Source organism: Symphalangus syndactylus, chromosome 6, assembly GCF_028878055.3.
Source record: "Symphalangus syndactylus isolate Jambi chromosome 6, NHGRI_mSymSyn1-v2.1_pri, whole genome shotgun sequence".
Lineage (NCBI taxonomy): Eukaryota > Metazoa > Chordata > Mammalia > Primates > Hylobatidae > Symphalangus > Symphalangus syndactylus.
Genome location: NC_072428.2, coordinates 112402482 through 112426071, shown reverse-complemented (window position 1 = coordinate 112426071; position 23590 = coordinate 112402482). Strand labels below are relative to the sequence as shown.

The 23590-nt window shown below is 36.1% G+C and overlaps 1 protein-coding gene across 20 annotated transcripts in view; it reads left to right on the top strand.

Annotated features, from left to right (window-relative positions):
* The window catches only part of CADPS2 (calcium dependent secretion activator 2), a 565017-nt gene that overhangs the window by 401144 nt on the left and 140283 nt on the right, over positions 1–23590 (top strand). For 19 of the 20 annotated variants that reach the window (XM_055283833.2, XM_055283832.2, XM_055283827.2 and 16 more), the window contains 2 exons: positions 4651–4787; positions 7576–7763. In XM_055283833.2, coding sequence (XP_055139808.1) covers positions 4651–4787; positions 7576–7763 — 325 coding nt within the window. Of the gene's footprint in view, positions 1–4650; positions 4788–7574; positions 7764–23590 lie in introns of all 20 variants that reach the window. The other variant, XM_055283837.2, reaches the window with a different exon arrangement.

Sequence of the window (23590 nt, the reverse complement as noted above, 5' to 3'; positions counted from 1 at the left end):
CAGCTCAGTGTTTTGCAGAGAGCAGTCTTGGCTGAAAGCACCTTTTTAGTCCTTTTGATACTAGAGTCCCACTCCTAGACACCAGAGTGACCTCAGAATGTAAAAAATGGCCTCCTTTTCTCATCCAGAGTGCCCCTTTACCTTTTTCTTTCCCTTTTCCTTTTACATCCGTGATTTCTCACAATACTAGGGGCAGCAACAAATGCAGTACCATGAGAATTTGTTGCAAAGAAAAAAGTATTTTTTAATATATATATATATTTTTTATTATACTTTAAGTTCTAGGGTACATGTGCACATGCTGCTATAAAGACACATGCACATGTATGTTTATCGCAGCACTATTCACAATAGCAAAAAAGAAGTATTTCAATTTTGTTTTCAATCTCACATTCTCTCTGACTTAGATGCCTTTCCTGGGATTTGAATTCTTGAGCACTTAAGGGGCAGGTGGTGGTCAGTGCCCACCAAAAAGCTCCTCACTGATAGTCCTCACATCATTTTCTATGCCACCTATTTTCAAGTCTGTATTACCTATTTAAGTTGATACCGTCAGCCTACTTATTCTTTCCTCTTAACTTCCAACAGCTATTATCCTAATGAAAAAAATTAATTTTTAGGTTTGACTTACATAAAGCCTCTATAACTTCTTAAATCTATAGCTAATAATAATCTTTCTCAATTTGGGTTTCATTCCATCTACTGTTATCACACCTGGTGACAGTACCGCCTAAAGACGCTCGAGCATATATCCAACTGTTGCCATAGAAACTCCACCAGTATCCTCAATTACCAAGTCCCACATCTGTAGTTAGTCCATAGGTTAATCATCACAATTTATGACAGTTTTGCAGTATAATGCTTAAGCTCATAGCTTGTTGGTTTGTTTTGATATTTGTCATATTGTTTCAGAAGACAGATTGAACTGAAATTTTCCATTATCAGAGAAATCTGAGTAACACCATGAATGATTTTCTGTTTAAAACTAGTCACCATAATGTTGTGTTATAGTAACATTAATTGAAGATAATCCAGTATAACCCAATTTTAAAGCCTTGGATTTGGTAATTGACTAAAAAGCATGTTTTGCATTTGATAGAGATGATGACTGTGTCCCTCTAGAGTAACATACGGGTATGTTATACCTGTAGAAAGCTATGTGAAAATATATCTTTATAAAAATAAGAAACTAGATAATATCTTCATGATATCTGGTTTTCTATTTTACGTTAGTTCATGAGATAACTTTAAAGTGAAAGACGGCAGGGAGGAAATGGAGAGATGTAGGTCAAAGGATACAAATTAGCAGTTGTGTAGGATGAACAAGTCTAGAGATCTAATGTACAACATGACAACTAGAATCCATACGATTGTACTGTTAGTGATTTTTGTTAAGTAAGTAGATTTTAGCTGCCCTGTCACAAAAAAGCAGCTACGTGAGATGACAGATTTGTTAATTTGCTTCTGTATTGTAACCATTTTACTATCTATATGTATCCCTTAACATCATGTTGTAAAGCTTAAATATACATACACACAATTTTATTACTAAAAAAGCATTTCAGCCGTATTACATCTGTTTCACTCCTCCTAGCTTTGATGCTATTGTTGCCTTACATTTCACTTTACAGTTTTTTTGTGTGTTTATTTTTGTTTGTTTGTTTTTTGGTGGGGTTGTGGGTGACGGGTGGGATGGGAATGGAGTCTCACTCTGTAGCCCAGGCTGGAGTGCAGTGGCACAATCTCAGCTTACTGCAACCTTTGCCTCCCAGGTTCAAGCGATTCTCCTGCCTCGGCCTCCCAAGTAGCTGGGATTACAGGCACCTGCCACTATGTCCAGCTAATTTTTTGTGTTTTTTAGTAAGAGACAGGGTTTCACCATGTTGGTCAGGCTGGCCTCGAACTCCTGGCCCTAGGTAATTCAACCACCTCGGCCTCCCAAAGTGTTGGGATTACAGGCGTGAGCCATCGTGCCCGTCAGTTTTCAGAAATGTTATAAACACTTGTATACATTGCTATTATTTTGTTTAAAACAAGGGCCAGAGGGCCAGCAAACTGAAACTGAATGCCTGTTCTTGAAAATGAAGTTTTATTGAAACACAGCCTATCTACCTACCCCTCTCTCTCTCTCTCTCTCTCTCTCTCTCTCTCTCTCTCTCTCCCCCTCTCCCTCTCCCTCTCCCTCTCCCCCAGCCCCGCCACCCCATTTCATTCAGGGAGGTCAAGACTGTTACTTTTTTATTTATTTCTTCCATAAATTCATGGAAACTAAGACTATACTGCCACACGGTAATGTAGTTTTGCATGAAATGTTCTGAATGGTGCTGATCTGATGTAGAAAGAAAGAAGTAAAAATGTTTGGTCTTCACAGCCTGTGTTTTAAAAATAGAATGATTCCTAAGAACACATTTCACTTTCATAAAATTACAGCCCTGGAGAAATTGAAGGTTGTTGATTTTCTTAAATAAAAATTTTAGTGGGTTTGTTTGCCTGTCTGTTTTTTCCGAGTAGAGTCTGTATTTGGGACTCAAAATGCTATCATTAATATCATTTTTATCACCAATGGTAATTGTTTGAAAAGTAATTTTCCATTCATGTGTGTCATTTGGAAAGACTTGTTACCTTAGCAGTATATGGTTTGGAATTGTATTTCCTGAGAAAAGTACTTTATAAATTTACAAAAATATGATTTAATTATAGAAATGAACTATAGATCTTTTTTCAGAAACACATTTTTTGTTTAAAGATTGTATGCCCATTTTTTAGTTGCTGCTACAAATCTTTATAATAAAAGAAATATTTTTTTTACTTTTTTCACAGGAAAAAGGTCTTTTTCCTGTGAAATTTATCACTATCCTGTTCTCAACAGATTAACCATTAATGGGCATTATTTTTAACTCCTGTTGTAACCTTCTCTGGTGAAAGAAATAAGGTATAAAATTTAGCAGATGTTTTATAAAACTAGTAATTTAGTTTTATAAAAATGATACTAAAAGAATTTTTTGCTGAGATGAATGGAAAAATGAATATTCTAAGATACATTTTTTAAAATACAAAATCTTCCAATTTTATAAAATGTGTGATTTGCAGTTTTAATATTCTGCCTCCTATTCATCTGATATTATTTCACACTATATTATCATATATTTAACTTTATATTAAAAGACTCAGAAGAATAAAATACAAAAGTTCAATTGTATATTAGTTCAGGAAAAGCTGTTTTGTGTTCATCCAGTTAATTTATCACATGTAATGTATTTAATCATTCAGGTAATTATTAAATGTAAAGGTATAAGTATGATACTTTCTCCACAGATTATAACCTTATACCCTACACATCAATAAGCTGCCATTCATTGATTACTTGCTATATTCACCTTTTCCTATCTGTCATTGATGTGAGTTGTACATTAGTTTGTGTATCATTTTTTAGTTTGATTCTGAAGACCCTTCAGCTTGAATTATATAGTACTTCCATCTACAAATATGGCTGAAAGTTGAACTTGACATGGATCAATATGATCTGGGCTAAATATCTAAATGTGACTGATTATGTTAGCATCATGTCCACAGATCAATATTGAGTTTTATTATGAGTCTGACTCTATAATTGGGTTTAATCAATAAACTTCTGTCTCTTTTCCTTTACAATTGTAAGATTGTACTATATAGGTTTTACAAACTACACTTAGCTTACGTTTAGGACTCTGCTTTTCTTATGATGACCAGAGAGAGATCTATCTGTGAATTTTAAGGAACAATGGAGCTTCAGTTTTACCATTGTGAGAAGAGTCCACTTTTATCTTGATAACTGATTGCTTGCTCAGTATGTGCTGTGTTTCTAACAGAGCTAATGTAATAACACCCCAGCACTCCTTTGGGGTAGTGTGTGGCTTTTTCTCTCTATACTTAGTAGATAACTCACATTGAAGACTTTGACAAAACATACCATTAATGAAAGCAATCATAAAAGCTTGCCTTTTGATAAACCCGCAGGGTCTACAGGCGTTGAAAGATGCAATCTGGAAAGAACAATAAATTTGGGCCTTTGATTGAAGTGCCATTTGGGACGTTATGCTTTGTCTGCATATTTGCGCAAACATGATGCTCCCTTTTTCTTGTCTCTTAAACTTGAAGCTTGAGAGCGCTCATTGCCATTTTTACATTAGGGATGGTCCCATTAAAAGCTCCATACAAAAAGAAGACTGGAAGTGATCCAGCTGAAGCATGTGTGTTCAATTCTGCCCTAGTTTGCCATTTGGAAAGCAGACTCCTGGGCATCATTGCTGTTTTTTATGAATAGATCTTGGTTCTTTTCTAGTCAATTCCATCAGTAAATGGAGATTTAAAATACAACTTTTCTCAGAGTTGTAAAATAAGATTATTCCTCTGATGGATATTAGAAATGGCTTTGAATGGAAATGGAATTACTGCATTCTAAATGATTTATGGATTTTTTGCTGTCATTTTTACTTAGGCTTCATAAAGTTTGCAATTTATGTTAATATGCTGAACTCTTGGCATCATATTTCATGTGATAAAAGGTACTCTTCTGTTTGAGTCATGCATTTTGTGTTCTTCACAACCTGTATCTGTCCATCATTAAGCCTGAAAAGTAAATATACTGTACATGCTTTCCTGAATTTACAGATGCAGATCGTTTTCAGAAACATGGCATGGATGAGTTTATTTCTGCAAACCCCTGCAAGCTTGATCATGCCTTCCTTTTTAGAATACTCCAGAGGCAGACTTTGGATCACAGACTGAATGATTCCTATTCTTGCTTGGTGAGTACAAGTCTATCTATCTAGTCCCCTATAAGTTGGAATAAAAGATTTTAGAAAGTGAGAAATACTTGTTATAAACCAGCATTTTATTCCTGACTCATTTAATAATGGTAGTTGGAGTGAGGGATAAAGGATTCCAATCGATTGCTTCCCAATTTGAAAATTATACACTTGAAGACCACTGCTGTGCCACTCAATAGACAGGAGAATAGACTCAAATAGATGCTAAACTGTGGTTTATCAGTCCCTTTAAGGAAGGCTCAGTGAAAATAGAAGGCTTTAAATAAAGATTTTTTAAAACCTCTGTTATAGGACGTACAGAGATTTTAAGGTTGAAGTTCTGTTCCCCAGATGTTGACACCTCACATTTCTCTCTTTTGTTCTTAGAAGGACAACCTAAGTGGCAGGGGAAAGAAAGAGTGGAATTAACAATATGACAGGAGCTATACATAACAAAGGAAAGTTTTAATTTCATCTAGCCATCCAAAGTATAACTTGAATTCCTTGACAAAAGGAAAAGAGTGAATTAAATTGAGTAAACTGTTTCCTGGTATGTGTTGAAATTGTAGCCAAAATTTGGGATATGAAGTATAATTTATTTAAAAGGAATGTTTGACACCTCAGAATATGGGGACTAAACTTTATAACCTAAAAATTATGTGTTTTTCCAAGGATTTACATTGTCAATAGCAATTCATCTGAAATTTTTGCAGCCAGAAAATGCCTATTTCTATCACATTTTAATCTCTTGGACACTGAACATAGTACAGGTTGAATATCCCTTATCCAAAATGCTTGGGACCAGAAGTGTTTCAAATATTGAATTTTCTTCAGATTTTGGAATATTTGCATTATATGTACAAGGTGAGCATCCTTAATCCAAAAATCCAAAATCAATTTCCTTTGAGCTTTGTTAAAAGAAAAACCTTAGCCTAATTAAGTTTAACAGAGTTTAACTGGGCAAAGAAGAATTCATGAATCAGGCAGCCTCCCAAGCCAGAGTAGGCTTGGAGACTCCGGCACAGCCACGTGGTGGAAAAAGCTTTATAGACAGAAAAAAGGAAAGTGACGTCCAGAAAACAGAAGTAAGGTACAGAAACAGCCAGATTGGTTACAGCTCAGCATTTGCCTTATTTGAACACAGTTTGAACAGTTGGCCACCTTTGATCGGCCAAAACTCAGTTATTGGCACAATAGTAGACTACAGTGTATTTACAATTTCATTTAGTTTATAATTCACGATGTATAGAGAAACCTTTAGGCTGAACTTAAAATATGTAAGGAGGCAGCTTTGGGCTAAACTTGATTTAAAAGCATCATGCAGATGCTCAAATATTTTGGAGTTTGGAGCTTTCCAGGTCTGGGACTTTTGGGTTTGGGATGCTCAACCTGAAACTTCATGCAATAAAGTTACATTCTGTTTAAGATTTCAGACAAAATGCCCCCCTCCACCATTGGAGATACTTCAGAGAGGAAGAAGTGAAACAACTTATTGCCACGCTGACACTAACAGTTCATTAATTCATTTATAGATTGTTTATTAAGTATAATTTAAACCTGATCCAACTCAAACTTTACAATCACGTGGAGAGTAAAACATATCATCTCAAAATCCTATTCTATCTTTTCATGGACAAACACATAGAGTGAACATCAATAAGGGATAGTGTCCTCTTGGATTCCACTCAAAGACATTATTCAATTATCAAAAGCTGTTTTGATTTTGTTGATGACCCCCAGTGTAATATGGAGTCTGAGGAGAATGCTACAAGGTCTTCCACTGCACCTAGAGGGGAGTGAGTTGATTTGCTTAGAAAGTGTTTTGGAGGCAGATGACTGTGAATATAAATCATGGCTCAACAACTGATTTGCAATGTGGTCTTGGACGATTCACTTAACATCCCTGAGCTTTAGCTTATTTATCTGCAGCATGGAAACCATATAAATACCACACCTGATGGTTCTTCTCTTACTCCTTTTCTTTTCTTCCTTCTTTCCTTTATTGCCTTCTCACCTTTTTCTCATTATTCTTTTATTTCTCTTACATGATTACCCTGCCCCCTTTTAAAACTCTCTATACTCCCTTCTTTTCTTTTACTATCTTATAAATCCATATAATTCATCAAGATATTTTATAAGCCAGCTCCACCTGACCCTGTCTTCCAGGTTTAGCCACATAAACTGCCTGCTGTGTTCAGGTGGCATGCATGCACACACATACATTCTAACATCTCATTTCAGGAGGAACAGAAACTGCTAATATAAAGCATTAACTCTGTTATATTGTTCATAGGAAGACAAACAGAATGAGAAAAATATCCCAGATATTTAAGTTCCCAAATAGTACATGTATACCGCTGCTAAACTTAATGACATTTTCTTTTAGTTCACTTTATAAAACTTTTCCTGAGCAGGAAATTTCATCTATAATGTCATCTTTCTTTTTTTAATTGATTCGTAAAGAGACTGAGATTTTTGGAGTAACACTCTTTGTGTGTGATAATTTAGATCCTATGAATAAATTTGACTAATTTTGAATGACAGTGGAGAAGCACAAGTTACCCATGCCTTGCTGTGACAGTAAAAAGAGAATAGCATTAGGTTGCCAGTGTCCCAAATCAGTTTCAAAATTGATGACATTAGCTCTTCATGAAACATACCACTAATAAAATAAATGTCAAGATATTTCATGCAGCTTCTGCTTATAAGGCCTAAAAGTGTGTTCAGGAAAGCAAATCATAGTATAGAAAGAAAAAACATGTATATCTATTCTTTTTTTATTTTGCAGGGATGGTTTAGCCCTGGCCAAGTCTTTGTGTTAGATGAGTACTGTGCCCGTTATGGTGTGAGAGGCTGTCACAGACATCTCTGCTACCTTGCAGAACTGATGGAACATTCAGAAAATGGTGCTGTCATTGACCCTACCCTGCTCCATTACAGCTTTGCATTCTGTGCCTCTCATGTGCACGGCAACAGGTATTTTTACTTGCAAATACAAAGTGAAATGTATGGGGTTGACTATGGAAAGGAGAGAAAAATGTGCTTTGCCATTATCACCTAGTAACAGATTTTAAATAGCAAACACTTCTTACGAGGAAAAAAAAACGACAGAGAAAAAAGTGTGCATCAATATGCTGTTGATTTAGGTGGGCTATACTTTATGTTTCTTTTTGCTGGTAAAGCCACTCGAAAGAGAGAGAGAGAAAAAATACGAGATTAGAAACTGCCTTTTAATTCTTATATACCACCTAGTAGTAGGTCTGAACAGCCTTAAGTATCCCTATGATTCCGATTGTAATGCATACATGTGCCTGGGTAGGATGTGTTGATAGGTCTGTGTGTAACTAATGATCATTGCTTTTCCTCTGTGGAATTAATTTTCACTGATAAAACAAGATAAAAAATGGGGTTTATGTAGAGTCTCTTCTCAGCCGCTTCCCTAATCCACACTTTAGGAACAAGTACTCTTGTTTTACCAAGATGCCAAAAAAATTCCCTAATGTTGGCCTCCACAGCTATCTATCTCTGGGCTTAAAAATCTGTCCATATCATGCCACGTGTGGTGGCTTACACCTGTAATCTTAGCACTTTGAGAGGCCGAGGAGGGTGGATCACCTGAGGCCAGGAGTTCGAGACCAGCCTGGCCAACTGAGTGAAACCCCATCTCTATTAAAAAATATAAAAATTAGCTGGGCGTGGTGGTGCATGTCTGTAATCCCAGCTACTCAGGAGGCTGAGGTAAAAAATCGCTTGAATCCGGGAGGCAGAGGTTGCAGTCAGCCAAGATCATGCCACTGCACTCCAGCCTAGGTAACAGAACAGGCTCTGTCTTAAAAAATAATAAGAAGAATCAAAAAAATAAAAATAAAAATCTGTCCATATCACTCCCCTTCTCTTAATCTTGCTCAATACATATTTGATGAATGAATGAATGACTTCTTATTTGTGTTAATGTCTCTTCCATTAATGGCCGATTAACTTTTTATTCATCTTTTTCTTTTCCCTCCTATCCCCAATTTGTGAACATCAATATTCTCTTCCCATAGTGCCCCTTAACATTCTCTTTTTTACATTTCTATTGTTTATCCTAATTCTGGCCTTCATTTTTTTCTGGCCTATGTATCTGAATTTACCTCTCTACTACCTTTTTCTTTCTATAGTATTCTACCAATCAGTCAAAAAAAATTATAGAATAACTTTTACCACACTCTTTTTCAAAAAGCTTAAGTGATTTTTGATTATTAAATTAAAAATAGATTCCAAGTGATAGCATCAACATTTTCCCATTACCATCCTCTTCCATCTACCCATTCTTATCTCCACAAAATTTTACCACAAAAAATCTGTCTATTCTCCATGTTTTTCTTTTTTCCAGTTTTAAAAAGTCAAATATCACAAAACCCATCTTAGAAGACTTCAATTAACTCATTCAGACATTAAGAACTTTTTATCTGTACTTATCTCATTACCTTTGTCATATATACTTACATGCTAGATGTGTGTACGTGCACACACACACACAGACACACACCTGCCTCTGTTCCACTAGATCATATTTTAAAGGCAAAAATCAGTTCTCATTCGCCTATTATCCTCCACGTACCTAAAACAGTGTATTGCATTTTGTAGGTACACAATAAATATCTGTTGAAGTCCCCAGTGCTGCCATTTCTCAGCCTACGATAAAATAAGATTGATCCTTGTCTCACAGTCTATTCAGGTTTTCACTTTATTTTGGAGCCCGGCCTTGATTTGAAATTAGGAGGATGTTGCTGATTTTAGTAGTTTTTTTTCCCACTGTCTCACACTCAACCCTCTGCACTTAGAAAATGTGGGGGTACAGGGGTCAGTCAGGGTGGCTAACTGTTGATAGGAGCTGTTTTACTAAAACTGTCTCTTGTCTCCTGACTCTGTCTCAATTCCTTCTGACTAGGGGATATCAAAAAATAGACATTCCAGAACTAGGCAGACCTCTAAAATGCAAGAGGATGAGAAGGTTTCAGTGAAACAGACAAACCCAAAGCAAATTGTATAATCAGAATATTTTATTCATCCACACAGAAAGGTAAAATTAAATTGGGAACCTAAAGTGGGAAATTCAGCTAATGTGCCCCCAAAATATATGTGTTTGAGACACATTGTAATGGAAAGTTACTGAGGCAACAAGGAGCTACTGCTGCTGCCTGGGAGGCAGCCTGATTTGACTCTCCTGGTTGCCATAGTTACTTTTATTCTGTAAAACTATTGTTTTCTTTATAATGATACTCTGTAATGTGTAATTCAAGGTATGTTTATATGTTCATGCATATATTATCTTTAATATTGCACATGAAATCCACTTTCCCAAAGTTTAAACTGTGTACACATTCAGGTATCTCTGGTAGTGTTTTAGAATCGAAATTTGAATCAGTCTCTGATTCAGCATTGAGGTGTCATATAGCTTAAGAAGAAGAAAGGAAGAAATATAGAGTTGAGGAAAATTTGAGCCTCAATTTAGAATAGAAATAATCCAAGATAAGCTGAAAGTTATGACGTTTCCTGTGACGTTTACAGTCCAACAGATGTCATTCAGAAATACTATGCTGCCACAGTGAAAGACCAGAAAGAGGCAAAAGATCTTCACTTGAATCCCGGCTCTGAAATTTGCAAACTGACCCATGTTCAACAAATCACTTAACCTTTCTGAAACTGAGTTATCATACATAAAAGGGGCAAATACTAATGTGAAGGTACTACATAATTATAAAATACTATCAGTATTGATTACTCTTACTATTCTAATATATTTTCCTTTGCCATTTAACCCAAGAGGATGTAAATTGTGAGATGAAGAAAAAAGTAAAAAATATGTAGTTAGGACTGTACCTCATGCTAAGTAGAAATATTTCAATGTGTATGTTATTATATTCCTAATTTCTTTGTTAATGGAATATTCAGGTTTTGGCAACCTCCCCTTGTGAGAATGTGCTTCTCTTATGTCTGTGACATCTGATATTTATACAGACTTTTGTTTAAAAATACTGTCAATGTCAAGTCTGATTTTTCTACAGTGTTTGCTGTAGTCTTATTTTATGATCATTTTTACATCTGTCAAGACACATATTCAGAGAGTCGTTTTGCTCATTACCTGAACAACCTCTGTCATAAATTCAAAAGGAGAAAAGATTTCCTTTTGTTATTGACTGAAGTGAAGGACAACAGTGCTGTCTGGATTTGAAATTTTTCAGGGAGCACATCCTATTGCACAGTGTTGAGCTCTCTAGGTGTGTTCTTTCTGTACAGATACATCTCTGAATAGCACTCTGAGTGTCTCAGAAATAAAAGAATAGAGTTAAACAGAAAAGATCTGGCTGGTACTAAGACTGAGGAAGAGAGAGAAAAATAAAGGAAGAAAGAAAAAGTGAGTCAAGGACAGAAACAGACCCACTCATGCAGGATGATAGCCACACACATCTCTGAATAACACAACCACTCATTCAGCCATAGTGCCGCTGAGGACCGACAGGAAGGAGAAAAGAGGCTTTCAGAGACAATGCTTCATAGGGCAAAGTTCTAGGTTGATATGTGTGGTTATACATCTTGGTTTTGTAAGTCAGGCTGAGGGTGGAGAAACTGAAGCAGCAACACAAAATGGCTTTTATGTCCCAGTTTAATGTAAGGCATACAGTGTATTCACTGACTCCTCTACAGTTTTGTAGGGCCGTCTTAGAGCTGCTGCATGCCTGACAAAGGCCAGCTCAGATGTCCTTGCTTTCAAGTACAGGGCACAAGAGTACAACATGACTGTAGTTTTATATGTAAAATAATCTCCATTTTCTATGGATTCCAGATTATATCACAAAGTTGTTAAGTAACCTTAATGGGCATCAGTCAAATCATCATATCATAATACCTCTGTCTTCACAGGTGCTAACACTTCCCCTTGACTGTCACTTCAGAAATTATGCCTCAAACTTCCAATCTGTAATTTTAGAGACAGTGTGCATTTTTTGAGAAAAAAACGTAGATAATTGCATCACATAGGATCATCAAAAGTGTTCACTTAATTCGAGTCTTAGATATGTGACTATATAGAAATTAAGTATAAATGACACACACGTTATAAATGAGAGACTCACTTTTGGGGCAGGTGAGCAACCAGATGAAAGGTCATAAGCAAGGTTATCCTTAGGTAATGTACCTGATCTGACAGGTTTTATGCCATGTGCTAAATGTGCAAAGGCAGAAGGGATGGGTATTGGGGAGTATATTTCAAATATTACTGGAGAATTTTTTTTATTTTATCAAAAACTGTAGAACAACCCTAAATCTACCTTAAGCAGACTTTCCTAGCAATATCTATACTCACCCAACCTCAAGTTCAATACTGAAGCAAGATAATTGTGCCTTTCAAAACAAAACAGACAAAACCAGAGAAAAAGAAAAGGGGAAGGGAAAGACTTGGTGTGTTGGAAATATCTCTGAGTGAGGAATCAGAACATCTGTGTTCCTGTTGTGGCTCTTCTACTGATGAACTACTCAACTTTGAGCAAATGGTTTTAATCTATCTGAGCCTCAGTTTCTCCATGTGTACCTTGTGAGTAATAACATGAATGCTTCCTACTCAATATGGTTCCTAAATAGGTCAAATAAAATTCTATAAGTACTTTGTAAACGATGAAATATTGCTTAAATAGCATGTAGTAATTTTTTTATGCAGTGTATTAGTTGAATGAGCTTTTGGGGATTGTTCTGTGAAACACTGCAGTACTCAGGTGAATTTTGTTATGACAACATACCATAAACAGGTTTCAATCAGGAGGATGAGACTGGAAGAGCACTGAGTCAGTGCCTCACCTCATCTCCTATCCGTGGTCATGGGGAAAAGCTGTGCTGAAGTTCTGGGACCTCTCTGCCTACCACCCCCATGTTGCTGGAAAACACTGTGGGCCCCAGAGGGGAGTGGCAAAGACAGCGAAAAGCAGGAGCCTAGAACCCCGTCATCCAGGATAAGTGTGTAGACAGACTGCAATTTGGGAAATAGTTGCTAAGATCACCTAATTAATTTCCTCTGTCTTCCTTCCACACCTTCCATTCAAACTGCACAACTCCTGGATCTTTGTGAGATATTAAACAGCCTACTGAAGGTCTGAGGAAGAGACAAGGCAAAGGAAATTTTTTAGTATATGTTAGACTATATCACGTTAACCATGAACAGAAACAAGGGTTACACCTTGACATAGCTTTTCTTAAACTTCATACCTTTAGAGCCTTCTTCTCGTCAATAGTTAGGTATGGGACAAAGTTTTTGCATCTTGAGTTGGATCTTCTTATCATTTTTAACACAAGGTAAGTTTTTCAAAAACAGTATGTAATGCTGTATGTAGAAACAATCAAAGAAAGCTCTATATGTACATAGGTGTTATTTACCACTAACATTGCCATTCCAGTTTGATATTTGTAGATCTATGTTGATGTACAAAATTGGCTTGTTATTTTACTTTCTCACACTAGTTTTATCAGGATTGGGTGTCTAGGTTATTGTAGCCACGTAAAATGAACTGGGGAGCTTTCCCACTTACTCTGTATAAGACTTGAATGGCTTTTTGTAGTTTAGCAGTATCTCATCTTTTAAACCAGTGGTCCTCAACCTTTTTGGCACCAGCGACCGGTTTCATAGAAGACAATTTTTCCACGGATGGGGTGGAGCGGTAGGATGGGGGATGGTTTTGGGATGAAACTGTTCCACCTCAGATCATCAGGCATTACTTAGATTCTCATAAGCAGCACATAACTTGTATGCACAGTTCACGATAGGGTTCAGGTTCCCGCGAGAATCTAATGCCGACACTGATGTGGCAGGAGGTGGAAGTCAGGCAGTACTCGCTTGCCTGCCGCTCACCTCCTGCTGTGTGGCCCAGTTCCAAACAGGCCATGGATTGGTACCAGCCCACAGCCCGGGTGTTGGGGACCCCTGTTTTAAACCGTCTTGGCTTGGGGATTTATTTGTGGAAAGATTTTTAACTGTTGTAGTTTATGTTGTAGCTACAAAAATTCTTAGGCTTTCTATTTATTCTTGAGTCAGTTTGGGCAAGTTATGATTTTCTGGGAAATGGCAGATTTCATTTAAGTTATTAAATGTGTTGATATTAAGTTACTCAAGTTGTTTTCTTTGTATTTTTGCTCGATCTACAATTCTTCTCTTCCTCATTCTAATACTGTTCATTTTTTCTCTCTCTTTTTTTCTCTTAATCCATCAAGTTTATTGGTCTTTTCAAAGGAGCAACTTTTGGCTTTGTTGAACTCTATTGTTTCTTTTTTAGGTATACTTTTTATTTTACAATAATTTTAGATTACAGAAAAGTTACTAAAAGAGTGCATAGTTTTCATATTTCCGTTTCCCTTAATGTTATTGTCATACATTTGTCAAAACTAATAAATCAACATTGGCACACTAGTATTAACTGAACACCAGTCCTTATTCAGGTTTCACCAGTTTTTTAAATTAATGTCCTTTTTTCTGCTCCAAGATTCAATTCAGGATACCGAGTTGCACTTAATTGTCATGATTGTAAAAGTTTTTTAGGGTTTTTTTTGTTTGTTTTTCGTGACCTTGACAGTTTTGAGGAGTACTAGTCAAGTGTTTTATCAAATGTCCCTCAATTTGGGTTTGTCTGACATTTTCATGATTAGCCTGAGATTATGAGTTTTTGTAAAGAGATGAAATACCCTTCTCATCACATTCTATCAGGGAGTACATAATATCCACGTGACATCCTGGTAGTATTTGTCACATTTCTCTACTGTAAAGATGTCATTTTTATTTTTTTATACTCTATTTTGAAGAAAATAGCTAAGTCCAATAAACACTGAAGAGGAGACAGGAAATAAACCCCAACTCCTAGAAGGAGAACTATCTGCATATGTTATTCAGAATTCTTCTGTAAGGAATATATGTCTCTTCTTTGCAATTTATTTATTTAACCATTTGTTTATGTCTGTATAGATTGATGTGCAGTTGCTTTATATCTTGGGTTACAATCGAATAATATCTAAATTACTTTGTTGCTCAGATTGTTCCTGCTGTAGCTATTGAAAGCTCTTTTATACTGGCTCCCTTTGATATGCCCCACTCGTTTGGTTTTTGAGCACTTTCTTAGTTTCTGGCAATCTGACATGCTGCAAGCTCATCTTTTATTTTCCCTACTCTAGCCCAAGAATTAATCAGTTCTCCAAGGAGCTCCGGTTTTGTTATTGTTGTTGTTGTTCATTTGTTTGTTTTTAAGAGAATGGTATTTAGAAACCAAGATCTAGGTGACATGTGTGTTTATTTCTGCTGGAAAAATCATAGTTTCCAGGCCCTCTCAGTTGGACAAAGCTAGGTGATATATGATGTAAACTAAACCATGAGTTCATACTGACGTCTCCAACTGGAATCTAGGACATCAACATTCATTTCAGCATGCTTTTCTTCCTTATCTTTAACTTATCTTTTCAACAGTGAGAAATCTTACTTCCACCATCCATTTACAAAATTGTTCAACCCCTGAACTTCATGCAAAGCAATTTTGGAATTCACCAACTAGGCTATAGTACTTGTCTACAGAGCCTTTCAGTTTCCAGTCAAAAGACTGTTTTCCAAAGATCAATAGGAATGCAACTTTTCCTCCCACCCTCCTTAGTGAGGTTATGTCATCTTTCCTAACTTCTTGTGTTAGATGTGTAACTCACTACTTGTCAGCTTTTCTTCTTTTCTAAGAGTTTAGGGCTGTAACTTCCCCCACTAAATTCTGTTTTTAGTACATATAGAAATGTCTTATGTACTATTTAATTAAAATTCATTCTAGGTAATTTTAACTTTTCATAATTTATTGACACAAGGTTATTTATAAGTACATTTTAAAATATCTTGGGAGGTTGAGGCAGGAGAATGGCTTGAACCTGGGAGGTGGAGCTTGCAGTGAGCCGAGATCATGCCACTACACTCCAGCCTGGGCAACAGAGCGAGACTCTATCTCAAAAAAAAAAAAAAAATCTAAGAATATGAAGCTTTTTGGTTATTTTCTTGAGAACTGATTTCTTACCTAATTCCTTTGTGTTCAGAGAATGTGATCTGTATGATACGAATTCTTTATCACTTGTTGAGATTTCCTTTGTGGCCAAATATGTGTCAAACATTATAAATGTTTTCTGTCACTTGAAAAAAATGTATGTATTCTTTAGGCAGTGCAAACAGGATTTGTGTGGTTAAGATCTTCTAAAGTCTTACTAATTGTTGCCTGTTTGATCTGTGGGGTTATGACCAAAGTGAGTGGTGATCTACCACTGTCATGGTGGTTTTTGCTTTCTATTTCTGTAAATTTTTTCTTTGTATATTTTGAAGCTGGTTTTTGGGGGGTTGCTTTTTGTTGGGACAAGATCTCATTCTGTCACCCAGGTTGGTCTCAAACTCCTGGGCTCAAGTGATCTTCCTCCTTGACCTCCCAAATTGCTGGGATGACAGGTATGAGCCACTGTGCCTGGCCCAAGGCTGTCCTGTATTCAAGCTTAAGATTGTTAGATATTCCTGGTAGATGGACATTATTATCATCATTTGGTGATGTTCATCATAACTAATAATGATTTTTGCATGATATGTAGGTGATTATTAATGTAGCTTTCTTTTGATGAGTTGTTTGTCTGATATATGTTTGTCCACATGGTTAGCCTTGCTATATTCTTTTACTTTAGTGTTTTATAAGTAGCAAACTAGATTTTTTTTTCTTTTTTTTTCTATTATGCTTTAAGTTTTAGGGTACATATGCACAACGTGCAGGTTTGTTACATATATATACATGTGCCATGTTGGTGTGCTGCACCCATTAACTTGTCATTTAACATTAGTTATATCTCCTAATGCTACCCCTCCCCCCTCCCCCCACCCCACAACAGGCCCCAGTGTGTGATGTTCCCTTTCCTGTGTCCATGTGTTCTCATTGTTCAATTCCCACCTATGAGTGAGAACATGCGGTGTTTGGTTTTTTGTCCTTGTGATAGTTTGCTGAGAATGATGGCTTCCAGCTTCATCCATGTCCCTACAAAGGACATATCCTTTTGTATGGCTGCATAGTATTCCATGGTGTATATGTGCCACATTTTCTTAATTCAATCTACATTGTTGAACATTTGGCTTGGTTCCAAGTCTTTGCTATTGTGAATAGTGCCACAGTAAACATACGTGTGCATGTGTCTTTATAGCAGCATGATTTATAATCCTCTGGGTATATACCCAGTAATGGGATGGCTGGGTCAAATGGTATTTCTAGTTCTAGATCCCTGAGGAACCGCCACACTGACTTCCACAATGGTTGAACTAGTTTACAGTCCCACCAGCAGTGTAAAAGTGTTCCTATTTCTCCACATCCTCTCCAGCACCTGTTGTTTCCTGACTTTTTAATGACTGCCATTCTAACTGGTGTGAGATGGTATCTCATTGTGATTTTGATTTGCATTTCTCTGATGGCCAGTGATGATGAGCATTTTTTCATGTGTCTTTTGGCTGCATAAATGTCTTCTTTTGAGAAGTGTCTGTTCATATCCTTCACCCACTTTTTGATGGGGTTTTTTATTTTTTTCTTGTAAATTTGTTGGAGTTCATTGTAGAATCTGGATATTAGCCTTTTGTCAGATGAGTAGATTGCAAAAATGTTCTCCCATTTTGTAGGTTGCCTGTTCAGTCTGAGGGTAGTTTCTTTTGCTGTGCAGAAGCTCTTTAGTTTAATTAGATCCATTAGTCAATTTTGGCTTTTGTTGCCATTGCTTTTGGCGTTTTAGACATGAAGTCCTTGCCCATGCCTATGTCCTGAATGGTATTGCCTAGGTTTTCTTCTAGGGTTTTTATGGTTTTAGGTCTAACATTTAAATCTTTAATCCATCTTGAATTAATTTTTGCATAAGGTGTAAGGAAGGGATCCAGTTTCAGCTTTCTATATATGGCTAGCCAGTTTTCCCAGCACCATGTATTAAATAGGGAATCCTTTCCCCATTTCTTGCTTTTGTCAGGTTTGTCAAAGATCAGATGCTTGTAGATGTGTGGTGTTATTTCTGAGGGCTCTATTCTGTTCCATTGGTCTATATCTCTGTTTTGGTAGCAGTACCATGCTGTTTTGGTTACTGTAGCCTTGTAGCATAGTATGAAGTCAGGTAGCGTGATGCCTCCAGCTTTGTTGTTTTGGCTCAGGATTGTCTTGGCAATGCGGGCTCTTTTTTTTGGTTCCATATGAACTTTAGTTTTTTCCAATTCTGTGAAGAAAGTCATTGGTAGCTTGATGGGGATGGCATTGAATCTATAAATTACCTTGGGCATTATGGCCATTTTCATGATATTGATTCTTCCTACCCATGAGCATGGAATGTTCTTCCATTTGTTTGTATCCTCTTTTATTTCATTGAGCAGTGGTTTGTAGTTCTCCCTGAAGAGGTCTTTCACGTCCCTTGTAAGTTGGATTCCTAGGTATTTTATTCTCTTTGAAGCAATTGTGAATGGGAGTTCACTCATGATTTGGCTTTCTGTTTTTCTGTTACTGGTGTATAAGAATGCTTATGATTTTTGCACATTGATTTTGTATCCTGAGACTTAATAGCAAACTAGATTTTGATTTAATTTTTCAGTATGACAATTTCTGTCTTAATTAGTTTGGTCCATTTACCTTTATCATGTAATTGATAAAAGTAAATCACATATTAATAAAAGTAAATCCATTTCTACCATTTTATTTTAGGCTTTCTTTTTTTGGCTTATGTTCTATAAACTTTTTGTTTCCTTTTTATTGGTCTACTTTTTGTTTCATCGAAGTTATTTTCTTTAATTCTTTTTTTTCTCTTAACAGTTTATATTTTCCAGCAATTACATTTGAGATTTCCCAGGCATGTTGCTGAAATTTTAAAGTCTTATGCTAATCAGCAAATTTCTCCTCCTAGGTAGTTCAGAGTCCTTAGAATATTACCCTCCAGTCATCCCCTTTCTGGCTTACATGCTTAAATTATGTGATATTTTAGTTATATCCTTTTTTTCCCTAAGCTTGTAAATTAATATTATTTTTATTATTTTGTACTCAGTATTTGCTTAGATTTAGAAACAATTTTCCTTTTTTCTGAAGAATGTTCTTTGGGCTTTCCTATAAATGGACTCCTATACACTGTGAATTGTTATTGGGAATTTCTTTTGTTTCATCCTAATTTTTCTAAGAAAGTTTTGCTAAGTATTCAGTGCTAGCTTGATCGTTATTTTCTCTTAGAACTTTGAAGATATTCATTTTCTTCAGATTTTCTTTGTTGCCATTAAGAAGGCTCTTGGCAGGCCAGGTGAGGTGGCTCATACCTTTAATCCCAGCACTTTGGGAGGCCGAGGCGGGTGGATCACCAGGTCAGCAGTTTGAAACCAGCCCGGCCAATATGTTGAAACCGCATCTCTACTAAAAAATACAAAAATTAGCCAGGCATGGTGCCGCGCACCTGTCATCCCAGCTACTCAGGAGGCTGAGGCAGGAGAATCGCTGGAACCTGAGAGGCGGAGGTTGCAGTGAACCGAGATGGCGCCACTACACTCCAGCCTGGTGACAGAGCGAGACTCCATCTTAAAAAACAAAACAAAACAACAAAAAAGGCTCTTGGCAGTACAAATGTTAGTCTTTTGAGGATGATTCCTCTTTTTCCTCTGGATGCTTTTTTAAAAAAAAGATTGGTTTGTTCTTTTGTGTTTTGTAAGTACACTATAAGGTTTCTTTGTATGGATCTCTTTTAATTTATTGTGATTGGGACATATATGAATTTCTGATCTACCTGCCATGATATTGTATAGGTGTGCATTTCTTTTTATTTACCCTGATTGGAATATAAAGATTTATATTTGTCAGAGGTTCTAGAATAGCATTATCTCTTTAAATATTGTCTCTTCTACAATCTTTTTCTTCTCATCTGAAACTCCAGTTACTCGTGTACTAGGCATTTTATCTTCTATATCTTTTAATGTCTCTAATAATGTATTCTATCTTTGTATTTTTCCAGCTGCATCCTGTGTAATGTTTTCAATTCTGTCTTCCAGTTGAGGAGTTGGCTAATATTGTGAAGGGCTCTACAGTAAACATGACAACTATTTTGGGCCTTGTAACTATAGAAAATCTTGTAACTGTTTTTGACCATGTAGTCTCTGTTACAACTATACAACTCTGCCATTGCTGTGCAGAAGCAGTCATGGACAATATATAAATGAATTAGTGTGACTTGTCCCAACAAAATTATATTGACAAAAGCAGATGAAGGGCCATAGTTTGCCAACCCTTACTCTACTTCTTCAGTTCTGTTTTCAGCTGTGACATCTACTGTTTCACTCACTTACTGATTTATTAATTTCAATTAACAAATTATTTAGTCCTGGAAATTCTGTTATTCTCTTTGATTCTTTTTGAGCTCTGCTTGATTACTTCCGAATATCTCTTTTTCCTTTCTTGGTTTGATTCCATTTTTTGTTTCCTTAGATCTCTTATAATTATTTCATATTATCTTTCAAATAACTGAATTTTCTATTGTTTCTGCTGACATTTTTGCCATGGTCACTTGTTTATTTTTTTTTAATGCAACTAGCATTTTTTTGTAATAATCATTTATACTTAAGATTAATCTGTGGGAATTTTTGTAAGTCCTGGGCTCTGAATGCTTCCCTCTAAAGAGGACTTGTTCTTGTTTTTCCTTGATGTTAGGGAGTGCACTATCCTTTCACTGATACTATAACCCATTCTAGGGTCCCATTTTTATGCAGGTGTCTCAGGCTTAGCAGCTCATTCAAATTAGGTCTATGGCTCAGTGATCCATTCTCTTGGACGCAGCTGTAAAGCTTTCTCAGTATTGATATTTACCACCAAGGCAGCCATGTTGTTCATATTTGCCCCTTCTCTGCTTTCATCAGGTTCATTTGTTTTGTTCTCCCACCCTTGGGAGAATTATTTTACTTTCTTGTAAGAGCTGGACAACATTTAACATATGATTGTTGTGGCTTATGCAGTATTTAGGTGTTTTGTGGTGAATAAGGATTTGGGGAGTATCAAGTTAGTCCACCATACTGCAAGCAGAAGTCACATGAAAAAATTTGCGTTTAAAAAATTACTTGGACATCTCTATGGCGAACATCCTGGGCCTCTCCTCAAACTGCCTTCTGCTTCAGATTTCACCTAAATGACTGCTGCTCATTCATCACATTTCAGGTTAAATATCATTTCCAAACTGTATCCTTCTCTGACACTCCAAACTAGATCACATCTTTATACTTTTGCCCTTCTTAAATGTAATTGTGTACTTATTGTCTAATTTTTATTTTGTATGCATTTTCCTACTATAAACTGTATTGGGGCAGAAACCATTTCTGTTGTGCTGACATTGTGTCCCATGACCTGACCAAGTGGTCCATAAATATTGATTGAGTAAATAAGTGAATGACATTGGGCCATCTGTTTACAAATTTTATAGGTGATATATTATGGACCTTCTTAAGTAAGTTTAAAATTAAATGTTTTTAAATTAATCAACTGCAGTTATTTTTATGGCACATGATAAAGGCCCTACATAACCAGCAAGATAGCATCATTTTCCATCATAGAAATTAATATATTAAAACAGATCCCCTTTTTAGTATATAAAATTGAAAATGATTATAACAAATGATAAAGACTACAGTTGGTGAGGTTGCAGGGAAATTAATAATTTCATGCACTGCAGGCCAAAGTATAAGCTGATAAGTGCTTTCTAAAAAACCAACTTTGCAATATGTATCGAATACTTGAAAATATCATGCATTTAACCTAGCAATATACCTTTAGGAATTTTTCCTAAGAAAACATTTGGATATGGGTTAAACATATATAGTATAAGATTAATTATTGAAGCACTATCTATGATAGCAAAAAATGGAGGGAAAATGCCTACATTTCTAAATAAGGGATAATTGGATTAATTATGGCACATCCATATATTGAAATATAATTATTTCATTATAAATTAGAATATTTAAATTTTTAAAGTTTGCAGTTCATTAAAACACTCAAATTATGAATCAGAATCTATAATATGTCTATAGATTTAGAGAAATAAATTATAATTATAATTACAAACTAATATTTCAGTTATTTCTGGTTGACATATTTATAGGACATTTTCATTTTGGTCTTTATTTTTCCAAATTTCTCTTTTCATAGTATAATATATATGAAGTCCTTTAGTTACAATATGTGTTGGTTTTGTTTTTTTTTTTTTTTTTTTTTTTTTTTTTTTTTTTTTTTTTTGAGACGGAGTCTCGCTCTGTCACCCAGGCTGGAGTGCAGTGGCGCAATCTCGGCTCACTGCAAGCTCCACCTCCTGGGTTCACGCCATTCTCCTGCCTCAGCCTCTCCAAGTAGCTGGGACTACAGGCGCCCGCCACCACGCCCGGCTAATTTTTTGTATTTTTTTTAGTAGAGACGGGGTTTCACCGTGGTCTTGATCTCTTGACCTCGTGATCCGCCCGCCTCGGCCTCCCAAAGTGCTGGGATTACAAGCGTGAGCCACCGCGCCCGGCCAATATGTGTTGTTTTTAAAAAATATTAGTTATAGGGCAGAGGGTGATCTTTATATCAGAGAACCTCTATACCAACCTTAATTCTCTTTACTTTTATTTTAAATTACTCTTGGTATTTCTTTCTCTTGAATTCTGGAATTATGTACAGCAGTGATTTCAGTTTGGATTAGTCCAAGAAAGTTTTCTTATTTATTTGTTTGTTTGGTCCCAGGAGAGACCAGTTAGCAAGCACGTGAATAGGTCCTTGGCCTATTCACCAGCACCCTAACACAAAAACGAAGTAATATGATCTTAGATCTTAGATCTTCATAGAGTCAGATGATTGCTTTCACCATAGTGATATCTGCTGTTTTTTAAATAAACATCCAAGGAAATTAGAATGCAGTGCAAAATCCAGACAAGGAAGGGGGCAGTGTTTGCAAAAAGATAAGAACATATTTCAGAATTTCCTCTTTTAAAATATTTTTTCTTAGAAAATCTGTTTCTTATATCTCAATGATCATATAAATACAATTAGTTTCTTCTTCTGGATATTTAAAATTAGAGGGGAAGTAAAAGGACACTGAGTGTGTAATATATGACCAAGTGATACATCATTTGATTCAAACAATAGGAGGTATTATAGGCTAGGAAACAAAAAAGAAGGGATTATTGTTTTCTTCATCATCATCTTTCATCATTTCTTATTCTCGTGCTGTGACATCCTCTCCTTTCCATTCTGTTCACAAATGGATATTGGTGGGAAATACACGAAGTGCAAAGTGACTTTTACCTGCTGTGCTGCAGGCAGAATTGACAATTCAGAAATACCACCCTCTAGGTGTCTCTCCCTTTCTCACTTTCCCTAGAGGAAGCTAAGATGTCATGCATTCCTCATAGCAGAGGCAGGTGAAAAGAAGCCTATAAGAAACTCAAAAGCACCATGAACTTTGTCATTTGCCCATGCATTGCTTGTGAAATAATATTTTACAACAAACCACCAGATTTCCAGGACAAACTTACCTGATGTGTTGGAGATGGGGTGGGGGAGCATTTAATTTAATTTAATGTCTCGTTAATCTAACCACACTTCACTATACAGTGTTAACCCTGGTGTCTTTATTCAACCCACAAGCTTGCTAAGTACTGTAAACCAGGCAATGTGCAGAGTCCTAGAGATTATAAAGCCTAGGGATTATAAACACATTTATCCCTCACATATCTAAAAGCTGTGCAGGTGATAAAAATGATTGAAAAAATA